The sequence below is a fragment of the Emydura macquarii genome, unplaced genomic scaffold (assembly GCF_026122565.2).
Source record: "Emydura macquarii macquarii isolate MOO-44397 ecotype Brisbane River unplaced genomic scaffold, CSIRO-AGI_Emac_v2 contig_1146, whole genome shotgun sequence".
Classification (NCBI taxonomy): Eukaryota; Metazoa; Chordata; order Testudines; family Chelidae; genus Emydura; species Emydura macquarii.
Window position 1 is genome coordinate 12,043,105 of NW_027131283.1, and position 23,077 is coordinate 12,066,181.

Below are 23,077 nucleotides of genomic sequence, written 5' to 3' on the forward strand. Positions count from 1 at the left end.
CTAGATTTTCTAAACCGTTGATCATCTCTAAGGAGGGTGCTATCCCTATGCAATCTGTATGTAGAGAATCCTCTCTATCTTAGATCTCAGCTCTCCTGTAGAGTGGTATTGCACTGACTTCATTGCACCATTTGCCCTTCTCTTTACCAGGATTGCATAGAGCACCATCTGTGTGGCAAGGTAGACTTTAGAGTCTAAGAGGGCTGTTTGTGATTCTATGGTAAGATTGGTACAGTAATCCATGAGTTCACATTTGTTACTGGCTTGGTTAAAGCTAATTATAAAACATACCACCAATTTGGGGTGTCTGCCCTGCGATAGGCACTCACACTTGTGAGCCACTCCAGACAGCAAGACAAAAGGCACCACTGGCAGAACAAGTCTAAAAGTTACAGTACCTGCAACTGCTTTTGTTTATTTGAATGAATGTTGTCCCATGAATGTTAAACCTCACTTCCCTCATGAGAGAAGTATTATGTCAATTGAACAGCTGGGTAAACAGAGAAAAAGTGCATAAAGGTGAGCTACAGAAGTGGGCTGGCGCTGCTTTTTATGATTTAGCCTGATTTTCTGTCCATGCACAATTTTATGCAGTGTGTCCAGAGTGAAGGCGGTTGTGAAAATCAGACTGTGTGAGACTTCGTTAGACCATGGGGGAAGTGACGATTTCCATAAAAAATTCAGCAATCCAGCTTGGAGCTCTGCAAGGAAGACTCCTGGCCTTGCAGATATTACGCACCCCACCCCCCCTTGCTGTGATATCGCCAGCTTTGCCAGCTCCCGCTCACTGCACCTTCCCTGTGCCGAGTAACTGCTCCGCGGCAGCCCAGCACTGACACCGCCGTTCCCACAGGTCAGGGTCTCCACTTGGCAATAACAGAGGTTACGAGCCAGCAGATCTGAACTAGGCAGGCAGGCAGCCCCGCTCCCCAGGCCTGCAGCACTGAGCGCCCCGCCGCTTCTGCAGCAAAGCCGGCACCCTCCTTGACTCCTTCCCGGCGGCAGATCGCGGAGCCCAAGGCTCGCCCACGTGCCCATTCCCACGCCTCCTCACATCGCCCCTCCCACACGCCGCCACCAGGCAGCTGTGATGACGCCGCGACCGGCGCGCGCGGCGATAGCGACCGGCGCGCGCGCCTCCGAGTCCGCGTCGGCGGGTGGAGCCGGGAAAAAAAAAAAAAAAAAGAGGAAGCCCAGGAGGTGTCTGCCCATCACGTGACCCACGACCCTGGCCACAGGCGGGAGCGCGAGCTTCAGCGGCTCCCCCAACACGTGACAGCCGAGTCAAGCCTCGCTCAGACCTAACACATCCACTGAGGAGAGATGCCTATAGCAAAGCGGATCCCCTAGGCTGGTTGCATCCCAAGGGCAGGGCAGGGTAGAGGGGGCTGTCAATCAAGGAGAAACATTTTTTGTCTACAGGTGACTATTCACGTGGGTGAAGGTAGGGTGTGAATCTTAGGCAGGTTAACTACTCTGGATTAACTGCTGCTGTAGATAGTCTTAGTCCAGAATAAAAATGCCTTATTCTGAATTAGTTTATCCTATGTGTGTCCCCGCTCTGTTTCTGCCATTTAGATGGTAGAAGAGTAAACCTGTGCATTGTGCGCATGCTCACATTCAGCAGTCAGCAAGCAATGACACACAAAATAATGGTGACCCTGTATCACCGAATGATTCCTCCCCCCTCTCTGGTTTTGGTCCTCAGACCCTCTCCTACTCCTGCCTGCATCGGCTGCACAGCACAGACCAGTAAAATTCTGTCCCCTGATTACATCCTGCCCAGCCCAACTCACTGTCATCCGAGCAAGGGCAGGGTGCAGAAAACAGATGGTGCCTGAGGTGAGATTGCGTGAGGTGAGATTATTTACAACGCATGGCGGTGTGTGGAAGAGCACAGCATCACCCTGCCCCTGCCCTGGTATGAGTGTGACTTTGCCCACATGGTGCTTTTGAAGTCACATGGAAAGGGGAGGCGTGCTCTGGCACAACCACAAAGGGTGTTCATGTGGTTCCAAACTGGCTGATTAGACTCCTTGTGTGGTGGATTCTCTGTACCTTAAAGTCTTTAAACCATGATTTGAGGACTTTAATAACTGAGTCATAGGTCAGGGGGCTCTTACAGGAATGGGTGGGTGCGGTTCTGTGGCCTGCATTGTGCAGGAGATCAGACTAGATGATCATCTTGGTCCCTTCTGACCTTAGAGTCCATGAGTCCTTAGTTTACACTGGATTAAGGCCCTTCAACCTAAAACACTTTCATTGAGGACTAAGAGCCTGCAGGAAGAGCTCTTCCCAAGTAACTTCCCATTTCACAGTGGATGAATCTGAACCGGAGCCAAGTGCTTCATTCCAGCACCAGCGTCCACACTGTACGGGGACGGGGAGCTCGCGCTGTTCGCGCTAAATCGATTTTAAATCCCGTCGTGTAGACAAAGCGCAGGGGGGGTCTGGCTGCCATGGGCGCCTCAGACGTGCCTAGTCGAGAGAGAGCGAGCAGAGGATATGGCGCGGTTTCAGCGTTCCGCTCCGGCGCCGCCGCCCCTCCCGTTCCTCCCCCGGTTTGGTGGCGGTCGGGTCTGGGGAGCAGCCGCCGCTGCCGCCGCCGCGCCGGGGCGGAGCAGACAGGGCAGCAGACTGCGCCTGCGCGGGCCGCCCGTTCTGGCAGTGGCTGGGCCGCACTGCCTGAGCGTTCCATGGCCGGCGGCGCGGGACCATGACGGATTACAGCGAGGAGCAGCGCAACGAGCGGGAGGCGCTGGAGTCCATCTACCCGGACTCGTTCACCGGTCAGTCAGCCGCGGCCCGGCCCGGCCCGGGGAGGCGTCGTCGTCGTCGTCATCGCCTGGCGCCAGCTTCCCGGCAGAGGGGCGGGGGCGGGGACCCCCTCCCGGCCGGCAGCTCCTAGGAACGGGGACCCCCACCCGGGCCGGTGCAGACAGGGTCCATGGGGCGCCCCCTCTTTGACCCTGCCCCCCGCCCCGGGCCACGGTTACACGGACGGCACAAGCCTCTCGGGGCTCCTGTGGGGTCACCCCAGGCTTCTTCCGGGGCCAGGGCAGCAGAAGCTGGCCCGGCTGGGTCCCCTGTGACTCCTTGTCCCCCTGAGCGACTTCCTCGCGCTGGGGTTAGTGCCCACTAGCCGCCAGCAAAGCGCTTCCCCTGGCTGCTCCCTGCCCCTGCCGCCTGAGTTGCTTTTTCGTGGCATGTGTCAGGCTGGCTTCTTCTCTGGGTGCTAGGCCACAGCACCCCTGGCTCAGGCGGCTACCTCGGGACTCGGGCGGAGAGCCAGCAGCGTTGCCGTGCGTGGCTGCTAGGGCGAGCATCTGTGTGGGAGCCGTTCCTGGCAGGGATCTTGTTGACACCTAGGTGGAAATTAAAAGACAAAAAATAGTTAACTTTGTGCCCTTTTCTCAGTAAAACGTTTTCTAATCATCACCGGGCATGTGGCATTGCTGAGTACAACAGATGCTCAGTTTGCTTTCCTACTTGTTACCAATATCGGGGTTTTGTCCCTAGTTTCCAAGGCCAGAATGGAGCACTGTGATCATCTAGTTTGGCCTCCTGTGAAACACAGGACACAACTTCCCCAAAGTAATTCATTTTTGCTTATTGCTTTGTAATGACCTGTGAGGTAAAGAAAGTGGCAGTAACTCAAAACTCCTATTCTATACTTTATTCAATATGCAAGTGTTGGGTTTTTTTTTTCTTTTTCAGAGTGTTTAATTGACCTGCTGCCTATTTCAGCCTTTTAAAATCCGTGTTGAAGTTATTTTAGAGTGTGGTATTAGGCCAAAGGTATATGAATTGATTACCAGTGACTTAAGAGGCTGTATCATTGATCATAATGAAGTCCTATATTAAATCTGTAACATGCTAGTTGAGCTGATCCAGCTCCCACTGTTAGGATTTCCTCAAACCCAGGGGAAAAGGTTTTTTGTAGTTTGCAACAGCAGCAGCATTTAGGTCAAATTTTAAGACTGGGATGAAAACTGTTTCACCTGATTACAATCTTGAGCAATCAGGTGAAATTGACTCCACCTTCCCAGTATGGGTCTAGAATGTGGGTTGTAATAGAGTTCTCCTGTGGCCATTACTCCAGGCAATGGGCTTTATAGACCCTCTGAAAAAATTGTACACTGTGCTGGAGCATTAGTCTGCAAAATTGTGGGTCTCGTGCCCATCTTCCTTGCCAGATGAAGCACAGTTGTCACAGAGATCTCCTCGTGGTACCACTCATCTAGGGGCCCCCTGTGTAGCCCTCAGAAAGTGTAACTGCTGGTTAGGACCTTGTTTTGCCTCCTCAGGTGAATTTAGCTCTTTTATATCTAAATTGTGTGTGTCAATTGTTCATTGCCTTCATTGTCATGTCATTTCCAAAGCTAGATTGCTTAGTCTTTGAGGCAGGACCCATGTGTTTTCATTCGCTCTGTAAAGCACTCTTCACTCTTCTGGAGGCTTGTTAAAAATAGCAATAGGAGCTGACTTCTGTTTTGGAGAGTTGCTACATATACTACCTGTAATAAAGATAGAAATGCACCCTTTACTGTTCTTCTTCTTATTAGTGAGACACATTGATAATGAATTGGTAACAAATGAGTAGCTGCATTTAGATCAAGAAAGCACTTAGTATGCATATAACTTATGCACTTATTCAGTATGCATATAACTATTCACAGACATATCAACTTTCTTTTAGTCAAACAACGTGTTCTCTGCTATCCTCATAAAGAAAATCTTATTCAAGATTAGATTTGCACTATATGTCCTTTTGGTGGACAAACATTTTGTATTAAATTGATGCTAGAGGAATGCTGTGTAATAGCGGAAGAACAAACCAAACATTAAATCATCTAGAAAACATAAAACTATTAATCTAGAGGAAAAATTAACATACTGAAGGCGCATTAAGTCCCTCTTTTAGAGACCTAAGGATGTTCAGGTTTAGTGAAATAATAGAAGCAAGGTACTAATCCTAATGAAGAAAAGGTGTCTGACTTTAGGAATCTCTCTCTTTATTAAAAACAATGAGAGTTCTTTAAAGACTAACAAAGTGCCACAGAACTCTTGTTGTTTTTGCTGTATACAGACTAACACGGCTACCCCTCTGGAACTATTCTCTATTTATTATACCTCTACTTCTCTTTTTTCTTTTTTTACAGTATTATCAGAAAACCCTACAAGTTTCACTATCAATGTGACATCTGAAGCAGGAGAAAATGATGAAAGTAAGTTGATCATGGGTTGGTCATGGGGAAAACTTTTCTTTATACCTTATAAAATTATAGGGCCTGATTGTTTAAAATATTATCCCAAGTGGCTGTGTCTTTGGGGTTATCTCTAGTAGATATAATATGAAGTAACTTGCTGTGAAAAGTCTGCTTGTCCTCTTGTGAATGAGCTTTGAATATCAGTTAAGGCCACAGCTGTAGTTGGTGTAACAAAACAGTTGACAATGATTTTTTTCCCCTAAATCTGTTATTTGAGAACTCTTAATCTACTGTTAATATGTTCTGATCAGTGGATTGTCGAATCAGAACAATTCCTTTATGATGTTTTAAGTGTCGTTTACTGTTACCACTAGAAATGTAGTTGTTTGTTTTCTGAGTTTGAGATCCTGCTTCTGTTGAAGTCAATAGGAGCAGGTCCTTCATCAGTAAAACTTAACAGTCTATATAAAGTATAGATTTGAAGCGTGTAGTAGTTCAGAACTGTAGGAAGCTCCTAAATTTAGTCAGCCCGTCACAGTAATGGTTCAGAATGTCTTCGTATCACAAACTAGCTGCTCAATACTCAGTCTCTGGTCACTTTATTCATGCTGACTAGGGTATTTACATATCAGATATTGTACAAATAAGCTATATAATGGTTTGAAACAAGAAATGCTCTTGCTGGTTGGGTCTACTGGACTGGCACAGTACTGGGAGCCAGAAACTCCTGAATTCTAGTCTTGGATTTGCTACTGACCCACTTCATAGCCCTGGGCAAGTTACTCAATCTCTCTGCCTTACTTTATTTTTTAAAAGGGGATATTGCTTACTGATCTGCAGTTCCTCAGTAATTAATCTACCTAATACCCCTCTGTTTCTAATGTGCTTTGAGGATGTAAACAGCTAGTAAGTGCTAAGAATTATCTCCTGTGTAATGGATAACTTTTATAACACTTCTGCGGGTTAATGATGAGTTGAGGTTCATATATTATATTCAAACCAACTGATACAATTCCAGCATGTACGTAAGGTGAAGGGTTCCTCTAAAACATTTTATTTATTTAAATACCTGTTGTGGATTATTAGATAAAACAAGATTGTTAATCTAATATAAATCTAAGAATTAATATTTATGACGTTTGAGGCTTTAACACTAAGACTGCCTTTTGTACTATAGCTGTCCAGGCAACTCTTAAATTTACCTACGGAGAAAAATATCCAGATGAAACTCCACTTTATGAAATTTTCTCCCAGGAGAACCTTGAAGATAATGATGTCACAGACATACTAAAACTTCTAGAACAACAGGTAAGGCAAATTAAGTGTGTATTTACTCTCTTACTGATGTCATTTCATAAATAATTGGTTTGAGAGGTGAATCAGGGACAGTAAATTATGATGCTGACCAAAACCCATAAGAGCATATGTCTTATGAATTGGTGTATGCATTCTGCTATAGGAGTGACTGACAATAACTTGAGTTTAATTTTCCAAGCCCAAAGACTTTGCTTTTTGACTGAAGTTGTGTAGTATATATTTAAAATAAAACATTTTGCTGATTTTTTTTTTTTTAAATGCCATGTAAGAAGAATAGTTCAGCTACATAAAGAGGCATGATCTAGCTTTAGAAACTTCATTTAAAATGTTTTTGTCTAAATGGTTAAACAAAGGTACAGAGAAGAGCAACTAGGATGATCGGGGGCAATGGAGGGCCTATCTCATGAGAGCAGACTAAAAGAGCTTGGCTTGTTTACCCTAAGAAAACAAAGGCTGCCAGGGGAACTGATTGTTCTCTATAAATACACTAGGGGGTAAACACTAGGGAGGATGAAGAGCTATTTAGTCCTTTAGCCTATGTTAGCAAAAGAACCAATGGGTATAAACTGGCCCTCAACAAATTCAGGCTGGCAATTAGAAGGAGGTAACTGTCAGAGGAGTGAGGTTCAGGAATAGCCTCCCAATAGGAGTTGTGGGGCAAAAAAAACTAAGTTTTGAGAGAGAGCTGGACAAATTACTAGTGGGATTTTATGAGAGTTGCTTGTGATTGGGGAAAGGGGGGAGAGACAGGGCTTGGCAGCCGCAGCCCTGGGGATCCTTTCTGGTTCTTGTCTGATATTTCTAAACTCTTATGCTTAAGGGCTTCAGCCAGTCACTTGTTGGGGGTCAGGAAGGGATTTTTTCCCCCTGTGTATTTTGTGGTGGGTTTTTTTGTTTTTTTTTCTTTACCTTTTTCTCTGACGCATCAGGGTTGGCCAGGGCTGGAGATGGGGCATTGGATGGGGTGGGCTGGTGCTCTGAGGTGGCGCCAACCATTCTCTCTCTCATGTGCTTGGCTTGCTGGCTCTTGCTCAAGTGCTCAGGGGCTAACTGATTGCCATATATTGGGTTGGGAAGGAATTTTCCCCCAGGTTTGATTGGCAGTGACAATGGGGCTTTTTTTGCCTTCCTATGCAATGTGGACACATGCATCACTTGCCAGGCTCATCTGGTCATATATCTCATGTAATCAATACCCTGCCATTGCAGGGATCTTGAGCTCTGATCCCACCTATTCTCTGCCAGTAGGACATAATAGTTTAGTCTCCTTTGGGCTGTAATTCTTTGGTCTAATTTTGGTTGTTGTGTGGTGTTGGTGGCCTGTGGTATACAGGAGATCAAGCAAGATGATCTGGTGGTCCCTTCTGGCCTTCATACTCTGAGTATGAAACAGTAGGGTTAACTTGGCTCCTGTTTTAGGGTTCACAAACACAACAACAAAACTCTGAAATGGAAAAGCTCTAAACAAATGGGTTAGCACCTCCTCTGCTTCACAACTTTTGCTTAGTGCAAATGCCTTTGATTGTATTTAACAGTTTTGTATAAGTAAGTTGCCTGATATTAAGACTACCCAAATAAAGATAAATTCGCTACATCTTTGGACAGCTAAAATATAGGGAAATACTAAGGCACTTAAAGCAACTAAAATGAAGGCAAGACATTGCTATTAACAATGAGCTAGCTGAACGATTCTAGCATGCATATTTCTCATAGGACTCATAATAGCAGTGAGGACTGGGGACAAAGCTGAAATGCCCTTCTCTACCATATTGGCTCATGCAGGTAATTAGTAAGTGTAGCCTGATTTGGGGGGATTTAGTCATTTGAATGGGGTTATAGGCTCACCAATTAATCTGATCAGAAGATAATGAGTCTTGTCCTGGAATCAGGCTCCAGAAGAGTTTTATAGGGACCCCGGGGTGCACAACAGGAATGCTCACACTGATAGCCAAATTTTTATAATTTTATAAGCTTTTATTAAGATAACATAAAATGATGGACAAATGACCGATTAAAAGAAAATGAATAATCAAATGGATAATGGATAGGATTACAGTCTTATTTTAGAGACTCATGTGATATATATATTTTGACGGTATGCTTTGGATTAATATTCTCACACCCTTCCCTGATGACCGGGTTGAGAGAGATGTTCAGTTCCTCAACTCTTGAGTAGAGGGGTGGAGAGCTAGGCATTGCTCAAGAGCTAAGAGCTTATAAGGCTAAGACTAACACTACAAATAATATTAAGTATGAACAAAGAACAAAAATCTGAACATAACCTGAGACAGCCCCTCCTGCTTTGATGCCTCCTGACTTATATGGGGTAAAGGTTAAAACCATATATGTCTTATCCTTTAACTCATCATTACTTATCTGGGCCAAAGGTCCCAAACATATGTATGCTAACTGTCTTAGCTTTCATACAGGATGTGTCGTGTAAGGTACCTTGCATTACAGCTGTAATACTTTAATATGAATCTATGAGTCTATTATAATAAAACAACAATACTTAAATCTGTAAGGAAAAATATAGATATATAGATGCAAGCAAGCAGGCTAGTCCTATAGGCTACATAAGCACCTGTGGGCATGTTTACACTGCAGCAGGGAGCAAGTTGATAGACTGATGCTAACAGGGCTTTAGCTAGCATGCTAAAAATAAGTGTGGATGTTGCGGCTTGGGTTGTAGCTTGAACTCTCAAGCCCACCCAACCCACTGGGTTGCTAACCTGAGTCTCCTCCAGAGCCCAGTGTCCACTTTGCTATCTTTAGCGTGCTGGCTCAAGTCCCATTAGCATGAGTCTGTCTACTGGGCTGGAAGGCTTGCTCTGAACAGAAGTGTAGACGTACCCAGCGTGGCTCCAGGGTTTCATGATTAGAGGGTTCAGTCCCCACCTGTTTTAAAATTGTTTTGTTTCACAAATGTGTTTGGGTTTCCTTTGTCTGTTAGCATCACCCTGTATCCCCTTCCTGTCAAGAGTGCTGGCTTTTCATGGGAAGGGGAGCTATATCAAGTCTAGAAGCATCTCCTCCCCCAATTGCCCTTCCACAAATTTACGGGATACAGCAGGGAGAAGGAAACCATTTGGGATAAAGGTTTGGATGCACCCTTTTCAGCACTCAGGATGATAGTCTTACCATAGAAAGAGACTTTGCTTCATTCTTGAAATAATGGGTCTTTAATTAAAGAAGGTGTAATCAGAACATATTGGTAACCTGTTGAATAAAAAGTGATCTGAGAGATGATGGTGTTCTGCCACTCTTCCTTCCTCTCTCTCCCAAGATCATTTTAACTGGCTTCAACCCAATGAAATAAGTTTGACTACATTTCCAAAACTGGTGCAAGGCAATTCAGCAGTGTAACTTCCATTCCTATGGGACTAAGCATAGCACTTTCCAAACAGACATAAGGTATAACCACTCTGTCCGCAATGAGTTTGATTAGTGAATTGCCTGACTGACTCTGTCCCTTTTTATGTTGCAGGTAGAAGAGAACTTGGGGATGGTAATGATCTTCACTCTAGTGTCAGCTGTACAAGAGAAATTAAATGAAATAGTGGATCAAATAAAAACGAGACGAGAGGAGGAAAAGAAACAGAAGGAAAGAGAAGCAGAGGAGGCAGAAAAGGTGGGTGAAGTATTTTCAACTTAGTTTTTTCTGATTTTCCTTCCTAAAACTGCTGTGGATGCTTTAGGGTTGGCAAGCAGTAGTAGTGTCCCAGATACAAGCATCAATATTTAAAACTTCAGAAGTAGCCACATAATGACTTCACCTTCATTGATTTAATATATCATAAATATTGCACTTTCCACGTTGCACCTTTCCGGTATTTACTTAAATGCTTAATAGCTTCTGGCATTGCTTTAAAAAGTTGGAGCATGTCCTTTGGACACTCCCCTCCCTTTGGGGCCCCAAGCAGCACAGAGTGGACACTGGCATCATCCCTCTAGCTAAATATTTTTCCTTGGAATGAGGGTGCAGAGCTGCCGTTAACCAGCTCTATGCCATGCTCCATGTGGCTTTCATTTTAAATGGAAGGAAGGGATGAGGAACAGGAGGGACTCTAGAAAGTATATTACGTTGCACTCATACTATTCTCAGATGTTGAACTGTCCCTGGGGGACTGTAGCTAGCTATTGAAGGTTAGAACTTCCTAAATTGTTTTCTGATGCCTCCTCTCCCCTATTTATAACATGAATGCCACCAAAGAGGGGGGCAACTGTTTGCACTCCTCCTTCTCGGTAGATTGACTTGATGGAAAGGAATTTGGATGGCTCAGCCTCTAGTGTCAGCAGGACCCAATAGCCTCTTCAGTGTAGCCTGGTATTTCTGTTTGGCACCACTGAGTAGTGATTCCCATTCTCAGGATGTGCTGGAAGAAATTCCACCACTGAGTCTTCACTTCCTCCTTTTGGTAGAAATTGGAGGGCTGAATATTCTTTCAGTCTGGGTCCCATCGCTTTGGGTCTGTTCACACACTCATGCTCTTCTGTGTTTCCCTGATATTTATACCTCAGAGTGCACTGCATTTCTGAAATCCCACATAGTGAGAGTTGGCTGTGGGCTTTTACAAGCACAAAGCGCTGGAATCCCCAAAGTGTGGAGGAGTGTGACAGTAAAGCAGGGTCACTCTGTAGTTGCCACCAACGGGTAGTGCCGGAAGGAACAATTTCTCCCCCTCTGTGGTACAGATATTAAATATAAACTTGTTCTGTGGGTTAAGAATTTGAATAGCAAATATTCATATACAAAAGCATATCTGTTCAGTGCATGCCTAGCGCTCTTGTACACGCCACCCCCTGATTCATTGTGACTTGGCTTAAACCACTAATAAGGTGCACTACCCACCAGTGCACATCCTGCATTATCTTACTGGTATTACATTATAGATGCAAATCAAAACAGGGATTTTCTACAATAGTCTTATGTGAATAAATTTGCAAGCCACAAGAAAAAAGTGATTAAGAATGTCAGTTTTCACCTGTCGCTTATTGTGGTGTGGGTTAATTTGCTATAAGAAATCTAGTTAAAATTTGTGCATAGTGGTTACTGCTTCTTGGCATACAATAACTTCAACCATAAAGAGAACGTTAATACTCACTCTTTACTTTGCCACTGAATTGTCTTAACTTTTTTTCTTTTTTAGCTCTGTTTCCATGGCACTCCTGTTACAATCGAGAATTTCCTAAGCTGGAAAGCAAAGTTTGATATAGAACTCCTAGAAATTAAAAGAAAAAAGATGAAAGAAGAGGAACAAGCAGGCAAAAATAAATTAAGTGGTATGACTTTGTAATTTTCTCCAAATTTGCCAACTTATCAGACCAGTATGTCAAATAACAAAACCGTGTCCGAGATTTTCTTTTTTTTATACTAAGATTTGTAAGAAGCAAATTAAGGCCTGATTGTTAATGGGGAAGATTTGTCTCGTAAACGGAGCATTAGCTTATTGTTGTGCCTCACAATGGAGGCTTGAGCATTTATGTTAGAGCAAGTGAGAGTCCTAAATGTTTCCATTTCACATGTGAAACCATTCACAGCTTTAAGGAAAAGTGAGGAAAAACTGGAAAGGGGAGGAAAGTGGGGAGTGGTATGATAGGAGCATATAGATTGCCAGCTCCATGTTAAATTATTCAAGCAAATGTAGAAGTTTGTATTATTTCTGGTTCATTACTCCAAAATAGGTGATATATTTGTTAATGCATGAGCTATGCAATCAGTACAAAGCAGACAAAATCTCTTGTTCTCTGAGGTTTAGAAGCAGATTTTGGTGTTGATGCAATATTCTTACTGTCCATATAATTCTGTTTAGTCTGCCCATATGCCATAAAGAGGGAAAATTGCTATCAAAACCTGAGTTACCTGCAGAAACGGTCTATGGAGGAAGATTTCTTCACTCCCAGACAATTACACAGCTTGGCTGTGGCTGCAACTATTACCTGTGGCAAGGAGTAGTGATTGTGACCTGTTTTGGACTCCTTCCCTCCAGTGGAATTGCAGCCTCATAGATCCATATTTTCTTTTTTGGGACCATGCTGGCCCACTGAAAGTATCCCTTCTGTGTTTAAAATCAGAGCGATGCTGCAGAGCTTGGTTTCATGGCACAAAGAGGATGAAGACCATATACAGGCTTTCTGCTTGCTGGCCTGCCACACAGTTGAAATGCATCATTTCCATTGTATTTAAGCCAGTTTTCTTGTGCATAGAGAGAACCAAGGATTGTGCCTACAAAGCAAATACTAAGGGAGATTGATGTCAGAGATGTGGATTCAGATCCTGATGTATTGACTTAGATGGGAATTTGACTTAAAAAGGACCTCTGGATTTGGCCCCTGCAGTGTCAAAGATTTTCTTGCAGTGTAGTTGTAGCTGTGTCAGTCCCAGGATATTCGAGAGACAAGGTGGGAGAGGTAATATCTTTTATGGACCAATATCTGTTGGTGATAGAGACAAGCTTTCGAGCCACACAGAGCTCCTCTTCGTATAACTTGCGGATATGTTAGGCTGAATTCATGGAAACTTACATTTGAAAAGATTTAGCTAAATATGACCTATTTTCAGAAACTATATATAGTAACAACACAAATATAGAAGTCTTAAGCAGTTTAATATGAACCTCAGTAGTTTGTAGAATCAGTATAAAATGAACTGCATTACATTTTCTGAAGACAGATAATGTGCGATTTATCTCCATTTTTATAAAAGGGTCCATTTTACTTGACATGGACATATGATAGGAAAGTAATCAAATACATGTTGAATGCAACAAACATGAGCCTGATTGGATCCTCAAATCAAATCCTCAAATCATGGCTTAGAGACTTTAAGGTACAGAGAATCCACCAGCAAGTGAGCCACGCCCCATGCTACAGAGGAAGGCGAAAACCCCCCAGAGGCTTTGCCAATCTGCCCTTGGGGAAAATTCGTTCCCAATCCCAAATATGGCGATCAGTTAAACCCTGAGCATGTGGGCAAGACTCACTAGCCGGACACCCAAGAATGAATGCTCTGTAATAACTCAGAACCAACCCCATCTAACATCCCTTCACAGGCCACGGGCATATCTACCACCAGTAGTCAAACTGAGCTGTCCTATCATACCATCCCCTCCATAAATTTATCAAGCTCAGTTGAAGCCAGCTAAGTTTCTTGCCCCCACTGCTCCCCTTGGAAGGCTATTCCAGAACTTCACTCCTGTGGTTAGAAACCTTCATCTAATTTCAAGTCTAAACTTCCTCATGGCCAGTTTATATCCATTAGTTCTTGTGTCCACATTGGTGCTGAACTTTAGTAATTCCTCTCCCTCCCTGGTATTTATCCCTCTGATGTATTTATAGACTGCAATCATATCTCCCCTCAGCTTTCTTTTGGTTAGGCTAAACAAGCCAAGCTTTTTGAGTCTCCTCTCCTAAGGCAGGTTTTCCATTTTGCGGATCATCCTAGTAGCCCTTCTCTGCACCTATTTCAGTTTGAATTCATCTTTCTTAAACATGGGAGACCAGAACTGCACACAGTATTCCCGATGAGGTCTCACCGGTGCCTTGTATAACAGTACTAACACCTCCCTATCTCTACTGGAAATACCTTGTCTGATGCATCCAAGCATCACATTAGCTTTTTTCACAGCCACATCATATTGGTGGCTCATAGTCCTCCTGTGATCCACCAATACGCCCAGGTCCTTCTCCTCCTCTGTCACTTCCAACTGATGTGTCCCCAGTTTATAGCAAAAGTTCTTGTTATTCCCTAAATGCATGGCTTTGAACTTTCCACTATTAAATTTCATCCTATTTCTGTTACTTCAGTTTACAAGGTCATCCAGATCTTCCTGTATGATATCCTGATCCTTCTTTGTATTGGCAATACCTCCCAACTTTGTGTCATCCGCAAACTTTATTAGCACATTCTCACTTTTTGTGCCAAGGTCATTAATAAAAGATGTGAGGGATCCACACTGTCTTCCTCCTTCTTGAAACTCCATGAGCATTCTCTATGGCCTGCAGGCAAGACCAGAAGAGATGGGGTGTATTCCTTCTCTCTCCCAGCAGCCAGCATTGATTTCACCTGGGGCTGCAGTAACTCTTGCATGGAGCCTTTTTTCAGGCCCTGTCTCACCTGTAAGGGAAGGAATCCCTGAGAGGACAACACCTGCCCTGAAAACTTAAAATTTAAATAGACAAGATAAGCAAAGTATCAGCAAAATGCTAAGGGTACATAAATTATCAAATATTATTTTGATGTTACTTAAATATCAAAATTCTAACATATTCTTGCAAATTTCCATGTTGCATGGTTCTAGTAATTACATTCCAGGCTATCACTAATTTTAATATTTATTATTCCTTTTAGGAAAACAACTATTTGAAACAGATCATAATCTTGACACGTCTGACATTCAGTTCTTGGAAGAAGGTAAACTTCTGTCATTGTTTTTTCTATTATTTGCACTATTGAAAGACTTGGTTAGAAATCTGACTAAAACTCAACTAAGCTACAAAACTTGATTTATGGTTAACATCTTCCTTAAATGTTTGTTTAATGTGGGAAGAACTTCTTTTGCAGAAATATTGTGAAGTAAAATGCTTTTAAAAAAAACAAAAACACAAACATTTAGAGCATTAGCAGAATATATATTCTTCTAAACCAGTTTTAAAACACTTTTAAGTTAAACCAATATAATTTTCTCATGTAGACAAGGCCTTATTAATTCAGTTGATGCAAAAAAAAGGAATAGAATTCAGCTGTCTCTTAGCTTTCTTGACTCTTAGATCTAACAGAAGCAAAAAACAGTAAAAACTTATTTTGTCACTAATGCTGGCAGCTAAAACTCTGAATACACAGAATAAGCAGAAGTCTTGAATTGGGTAGTGTGTTTTCTATGCAGGTCCTTTGCAAAAGCTTAAGATGGCGCTATCTTCCTTAAGATGCCATGTTGATGATTTCACTAACTTTTATAGCAGAAGATTTTGTTTAAAGGCATTATGGTCTTAAACAAGTTTTGTTTTTCATGTAAATGTTCTTTACTTTAAAACAGTAACTTTTATACCATATGGTGGCCGTAATTCAGTGTGCATCTACTCCTGCACCTATTAGTAAGAAAAGGCCAACTGCCTTCAATAAGAGCAGGATGTGGCCCTAAATGAGGATGTTGCTCTCGTGTCCTCTACCAGGAGCACAATCGAGGTGTGCATGACAATATGAGAATAAGTAAGAAACTGGTTTAGTTTTAAATAACTCCACTTTAATATAGTGCTATGTTATAACTCTGACATTATTACGCAATGGGAAATGGGTAGGTAAATCTCAAACCATTTCTGTATTATTAACTTTTAAATGAGAATAGAGACCCACTGTGAAATACTCACAGGTGAGAGAAATAAGCCTGGGACTGTTTTAAGTGACCAGTAGATGTCTCCATTGTTCCATGCCGAACCAGCTGTGACATACTGCAGGTTTTATCAGTCACTTATATTGCTGTCTCAGAAAGAAATATGAAAACATACAGAGCTGCACTTACTATCTCTAAGGGCTGGTCTACAGTAGAAGCACTACATAACCTGTAGTTTGGACAAGTACTAAGACTTGCTGAGAGCACAGTTGAAACCTTGAACCGGGTTGTTGGGTTTTTTGTTTGGTTTTTTTTTTTTTTTGAGAAGTACAAGTATTTGAATTTTATCTGCTCTCCTGTTTCCCATTAGATATCATAACTGATTTAAATGTAGAACTCTTACATATATTTTTCATGGTTTTTTCCATAAGTCTGGCTTTAGCAATTCCATAAACTATAATTTTATTTTTTGTGTGCATAACCAATAAACAAGAATTGATGTATGAAAAAGGGTAGTTGTCTTTAAAATGTTTGTCGGGTTTTGTTGCTTCCTTGTAAGTCTCATATAGTTTTGCAATTTTTCCCTCCGTGTAAAGTGACTGACACTGCTTCATGAGCTAAATTAGTTTGGAATAATTTAGAGTGTTGCTAGATGTGTTGAGGAGAGGAAGTTTGAGGAAAGCTCTTATGTTTGTCTAACCAGCATTCTTCCGAACTGATAAAGATCATATATTCTCAAATAACGTTCCAGTAGTTGCTGTCCTGAAAGCAATGTGTGGTATTCTCATGTTAGATGTAGTGTTTGAGTGCTCTGTTTCTAATAATCCTATAGGCCCATATTTTGCACTGAAGCGTGAGAGTAACTTCAACACAAATGTAGTACCATTGACTTCATTTACTCTCACTTGTTTGCAAGATTAGGGCCATAGAGACCTTGCAGCTTCCACAAACTGATGCACTTATTTTGGGATTAATCATAGATAGCTGGGTGAATTGGATAGTTTAGAACTATTGCCATCTCTTGGAAATAGCAGTGGTAACATCACTTCATCAATGAGCTGTGAGTATTTCACCTACGTCACAATAAGCTCTGTTGAGCACTGGATTGGGAAATGCTTCATTATTCTAGTAGTGTTTTTTTGTTCCTCCATTTTGTTCAAGTCAACATGTATTTTGAACCAAACAATAAAGTTCATCAGATTTGGACCAGCAACATGGAATAACTTTAAAGAGCTGTTAATGAGGAATTTTTCTTTGTGGTGAATTGGAGGACTCAGAGACTTTCACTGTCTGATTTTTTTCAGCTATCCAGGTGATGGAGAAGTAGCAGATCAATGCGTTTTTCTCTCTGAAGAATGAAGGGGAAAAACCCTAATTTTTATTTTTCCTGCTTCCATAAAAATCCATAATGAAACACTTTTTTTTTTCTTGCAGCTGGAAACAGTGTGGAAGTGGATGAATCCTTGTTCCAGGAAATGGATGACTTGGAGTTGGAGGATGAAGAGGATGACCCTGATTACAACCCTGTTGATTTAGACAGTGACTAGACTGAGTTTGCTGAACTGGCTGTATCATCGGTATGTGTGGACACATGTAGGGAGAAAGAGGCAGTCAGGAAAGCCACAGCATCTGTGGCTCTACCAAGCATGTATTGGTTTTCATTTTTGAAGGAAAAAACCAAACTATTTTAATTTCAGGAGAATACTCTTCTGATGACTTTCATCATAATTAATAAATTGACTTTGCATTTCAAATGTAAAATGTTAAGCATATTGTTAATCTGTATGAAGTCTAGAAACCCATACATCTGTTTTCTCTTCTCTCTCCCTTCCCACCTACTAACTGTCCTTGAAGAGATCAGACATGCAAGATGAGACCAGATGCTGAATGTGCTGCAATACAAAGGTGTGCTGAGCACTTACTCTATTATCTTCAGCCTAAGATACGTGTGGAAGTTCTGGTGAAGAAATGGGGAATACTTAATATAAAACTGCTCTGTCTGTGGAACTCTACAGTGCTTCAAATACAACTTATTAATGGGGCTTCTAACCATTCATATTCATAAACGGCTGTAGAGCGACTGATTTGTGGTGATCTTCCAACCTCTCACAACCTTCTCAAAGTTACATGTTAATGATATTCTTCTTCTTCCCCGTACTACATCTGCACCAATAACACTGCTGATGTTAAAGATGAAATCGTTTCTACATTATAAACATGGTTTGATAACTTGGCCATTTCAGATTATGTGGAGTTTTAAATTGACATCTTGAACACAACTTTTTTTAAAAAAAAGTAAAACCAGAGCAGTGAAAACTCCTTAATTTCTCTTGTTTTCAAATTATAACTCTTTTTGGCCATCACCCAGGCAAAGAAATTGGGAAAAAAGTTGTAAAGGAAATGGAACTCTTAAAGTCATTATCAAAAGTTGATGGATCTGTTTGAAAGGCAGCTTCTCTTTTGAACTTGTACAGTAGTTAACCTTATTGCAAACAGTGTTATGAAAATAATAATTTTTAATGGGACTTATTCTCTACAATCAGCAGAGTACATGACCGCATAACCTGAGTGACAGTTTAGAATTCGCTCGCTCGCTCTCTTTATTTATTTTATTTATTTGGCATTACTATTGTTGTAGCCAACTATGGTGAAAAGTCGGTTAGTACAAGATAGAGCAAAAGGTTCCAGCTGCAGGAACCAACATGTAGATGTAAGCCCAGCAGTTCTTTTGCGGTTATGGTGGCATCAGCATGCGCCTGCTTTGCTCCCACTGTTTCGGGTACCACAATAGTACATCTAGGAGAAGAGCAGTAGAATGGCTGGAGGGTCACAGGCTATGGAGCGAGGTGAGAAAGGGAAGAAAACTGCTACTAGGAGGAAGATGTAGCATGTCAGTGTGGGTATGAGGGTAAGGAGGATGCTGTATTTGGGCTTAAAAGGGACTGGAAAACATTTTAAACAGAGAGAGAGGAAAGAGTGAATAAATCAAGGCAAGAGAGATGAAAGAAAAGTGAATAACTGAAATGGGGAGGGGAAGCTAATCAGACATGGAGAGAGGGGATAAGACACCATTCTATTGTAATTATATGTGGTTACAGATCAAGGTGCAACAGATATTTGCTACTGGTCATCAGTTATAAATGAAAATCCAAGAATCTCCATGTTGCTAATATTGTAGCATGTTCACTACTTGTTTTTGAAACCATGGTCTTTTTCTGATGAACAGACATTCATAATTAATCATTTTATATTTGAAAGGGACTAATATCAGTATGACTTAGTGTATGAGTGATTGTTCAGACATAATAACAAGGCATAAAGCTAATTTGAAGAGACAGGTCGCAGAATAAACTGGGATCAGGAGACTGCCACGCCTCTAGATGATGGAGGCTTGTGTGCGCACTCTACATTTTAACTTATTTTAGTATGACTACTTTAACCACCAGGTCATCATACTTTGTGCTGCTTTGATGTTGTTCAGTTCTGAGAGTTTGTTAAAGAGGGGAAATAAGTTTATGAACATCAGTACTTGTAAGAGTTTTAAATCAAGGGTTTTTTGTATGCAGAGTGTTTACTGCTGTTGCCACAAGTGTTTTGAGAACTAGAAATATTTAACTTTTACTTGCATATTTAGAAATGAGAACCTCCAGCCCAGAAGCTCCTATGTAGGATAATACTGTCACAGTCTGGGGTGCATGCTAGACATGAGGGCTTGTGTCACTGCCTGCCGTGCAACCGTGGATGCCTCACAGTGGTTTACTGTTGTAACTCCCAACCTGGGAAACCCACAAACAGACTGACAGCATTCAGGACACACTCTGAGTATCTACATGTAGTTACAGCGTTGGTCTAGCAACTCTGACCCCAGCAGCAATAGATGAGCCACACTCTGGCTTCCAGCAGCCTTGGTTACTACTTTCAGGATGACCCCAACACACTCACAGTCCCAAATTTCCCCCTGAACATATTCTGCACTGTCTAGCCCTCTCCTGGGCAGTTCAGATACTAGAGGTCTTTTACACTGTAAAAAGTCAACGTTCAGCAATTTGTTGCTACTCCTGGAGTTACCAAACAGTTCAATTTAAACACAACACTGGATTAGTTTGTAGTTAAATAAACTTGTTTTATTTTTAATCTAAAGAGAGAGGTTTTAAGTGAGTACAAGGATAAGGTATTAAGTCAGAACTGGTTATAAGAGGAATAAAGTTCTAATAGCTAAATGCTTTTTAGTAGCTAAAACTTAAGATTTGGTTCAAGGTACTTACTAGAGATTCCCAGCAACATGACTGACCAAATTCAGGTCAGGATTTCCCATCAAATTTAAAGGGATGGTTACTTTATCTTTTTAGGTTTGAGAGAGAGAGGACTTGAGGGTGTGTTTGCCCCCTCACTTTTATAGTCCTTTTAAAATGGATTTTTCTGAGGCTTATCCCTCAAAGCAAAGTTTATTCAAACAATAAAGAAGGTAACATGGAGTCTGATGGTGAAGGTGTTCTTTCTTCTCCCCTGTGCATGCTGAAATGCATATTTGCCTTGTGTCCTACTATTCCTCCCCTCTTGCTGTCTCCAGTACCCTGTTTACTACCTATATATAAACTGAGATAAACACACACACCTTTGTTTAAGATAAACCTGTTGAATAATTTTTGCCAAGGCTGAGCTTTGTGCGTTTGAACATGTGCTAAAAACATCATAACTTTACATATAATGTTGCTACATACATTTCACCACAATATTATTAGTTATTAGCAAGTTATTAGTTTTCAAATGATACTTCACACAGGATATTTTGTACAAAAAATATTACAATAGTGCACAAGGTGTGAATACAGGGGTGCTTTTGTCAGATACAGAACAAGATTATTTGCTCATGTGACTCTTTACTACTTGTTTGTAATGGTTTTGGTAATCATTCATTTTCCTTTTTTTGTTTCACATAAAATAGCAGTGGCCTTATCCACACTTGAAGCTTTTATCGGCATCACTGTGTCAGTCAGGGAAGTGAAAAAAACCACACCTAAATGTGTGATGTAGCTATACTCATGACAGAATCCCCCAATGTGGATGCTGTTCTGACTGAGTGCTTCTGTGGGCAAAGCTAACATCATTCAGGGAAATGGTGTTCCTACACCAGCAGAAAAACTTCTGCCTGCATTCACTGTGCTCACACTAGGGGGCTTTGCTGCCATAACTATACAGACAAGCCCTGGCCTATACTAGAAACTTATATCTGTATAAGAGTATATCTGCTGAAGAGTATGGAAAATCAGCACCCCTGAGCGATGTCGTTATACCAAACTAATCCCCGATGTAGACAGCGCTATGTCAATGGGAGGGCTTCTGTCACATCAGCCACTACGTTTGAAAAGTCAATTTCATGTTGTAGAAGGCTCTTTATAACAGTTTGTGCAACTGTAGAGTAATTAACACGTTCTAACTCCACTGTGTCTACAATCTTGACAGCAGTTGGGCAATCTTCTGAAATGTGCATCAGCTGTATTAGAATATTTTCAATATACCAGTGTAGGCTGACTGTATATTCATCCACAATTACAGCTATGTTCTGATCCTTCAATTCAGTGATCAGTTGTTGCTTGTGTAGTTCAAAGATTCGAGGAAGAGAGACTCATCTCAGTATACTTGCCTGCGGGATACAGCTCCCATTTTGTGCGTGATCGTTTAGGAATTCTTACATTTTGGGATTATCTATTTTTTTTTCTAGTGGGGTGTTTGCACTGCCACAGTCCTCCACCCAGTCTTGTACTATCTGTATTTCTAATTTTCATTTTATTGTGTAAGCACACCAGTAAGTGTGAGCTGTTGCTTTGCTGCTGTCACATCGCTGCTCTCTGCCCTTCATTATTTTTTTTTTCCTGTTGCTGCAACATGACATGGACCTTTTATGTGGTTGGCTATACAGTTCTTTTTAACATGGCCAAGGACTTTGCTGCAGATTGTACAAAATAACTTCCCTCCATCCACATCTTTGCCTAATTCTTTAACTCTATCCTCAGGCTTAACCATTTTAGGCACTGGTAGTAAAAGGCTTGAAATGGCCAAAGCACAAGGTGGAAAAATCGGAAAGAATCAGCAATTCTGGAAATGAAAGATAATTTTGAAAACACAATATCAGCAATTTCTGGAAAACACTGGCCATATGAGTGTATATATATGTAGTTAATAGAAAACTTTTGCAGGTTTCAAATATTTAATTTGCCCAGAACGATGATTTTTTTTATGAATACTGGAGACAAAGACGTATTTTCATTTTCTTTAGTGCACTTCCTCCTCTTTCCAACTGGAAACTAGCCTATATTTCTTCATTAAGATCCCAGATGAACTTGAAGGGCAGGTCTCTCATTTTCTCGTTTAAAAACCTTGTCGAACCTTTCACTTTGTGCCACAGTCATTATGTTCTTCCAATCTCCAATGGTCCCTGAGGTGGGAGGTGGAGAAGGGGCAATAATGGTTCGATGCTGTGCTGCCACTTGGACATTTTATTATACTCTGAATAAAGCCTGTACAGGTAAGAAACTGTGCATAGTGCTAGATGGGAGCAGTTCCTTTTCAGTTCATTCCTACTCCCCAAAGTGTAGTTCATTAGGTCTTTGGGGATTGGAGGCACATTTCCACATGTGGGGTGTGACTGAAATACAGCATAGACCCACCTATTTTTAAACTTGGAGTTGTGTGTGTTGTCCATCATACCGTTACGGTCCACTGATGAGCTGGTGGAAGCCTTTGATCATGTGATTTGCGTGTTACAGATGTCAGCAGCTTTATCTGAAAATGCTGCTCCTCTGATAAAACATGCTCTTGGTGAAAAATGATGTTATTTTTTGTAGAATCTAGACTCTAGAGGGCCCCTGTAGAAAATTGTAATGGGCCAATGACTTGACAGCAATGACAGTAATTTGACCCAATATTTCTAGACAGTGTCACCCATTCTGTTTGAGGCATCCGTAGCTCTATACAGTTACTATCTTGTACTGATTTCTTTTGGCACAAATGGTACAGGGGAAACGGGGAAGAGGAAGGAGCTACTGTCACAAGGAATATATGAATTTCTCTGAAAGCCTTTTCAGATAATGCTTAACACTAGGCAGTGGTTTTTTGCTGCGATACCCATTTTCATTCCAGGGCCCACTCCCTTCTAAACAGGATCCCTATGTAGCAATATCAGAAGAACAGAGTCATCACAAACCTGTAACATCTATTCAC

The 23,077-nt window shown here is 41.6% G+C and overlaps 1 protein-coding gene across 3 annotated transcripts; it reads left to right on the forward strand.

The window, feature by feature from the left end:
• Positions 1–2,549: 2,549 nt before the first annotated feature.
• On the forward strand, positions 2,550–20,331 carry RWDD1 (RWD domain containing 1). 3 transcript variants are annotated; one of them, XM_067546628.1, is made up of 8 exons: positions 2,550–2,789; positions 5,163–5,228; positions 6,388–6,518; positions 10,015–10,158; positions 11,678–11,810; positions 14,878–14,940; positions 17,291–17,433; positions 17,711–20,331. In XM_067546628.1, the coding sequence occupies exons 1-7, from the start codon at positions 2,717–2,719 to the stop codon at positions 17,401–17,403; spliced, it is 723 nt and encodes a 240-aa protein (XP_067402729.1). In that variant the 5' UTR covers positions 2,550–2,716; the 3' UTR covers positions 17,404–17,433; positions 17,711–20,331. The 3 variants fall into 3 exon arrangements, with proteins under 3 accessions (XP_067402729.1, XP_067402728.1, XP_067402730.1); XM_067546627.1 differs by lacking the exon at positions 17,711–20,331 and having other exon boundaries at positions 2,551–2,789; positions 17,291–17,610; XM_067546629.1 differs by lacking the exons at positions 2,550–2,789; positions 17,711–20,331 and adding an exon at positions 4,232–4,307 and having other exon boundaries at positions 17,291–17,610.
• Positions 20,332–23,077: the final 2,746 nt, after the last annotated feature.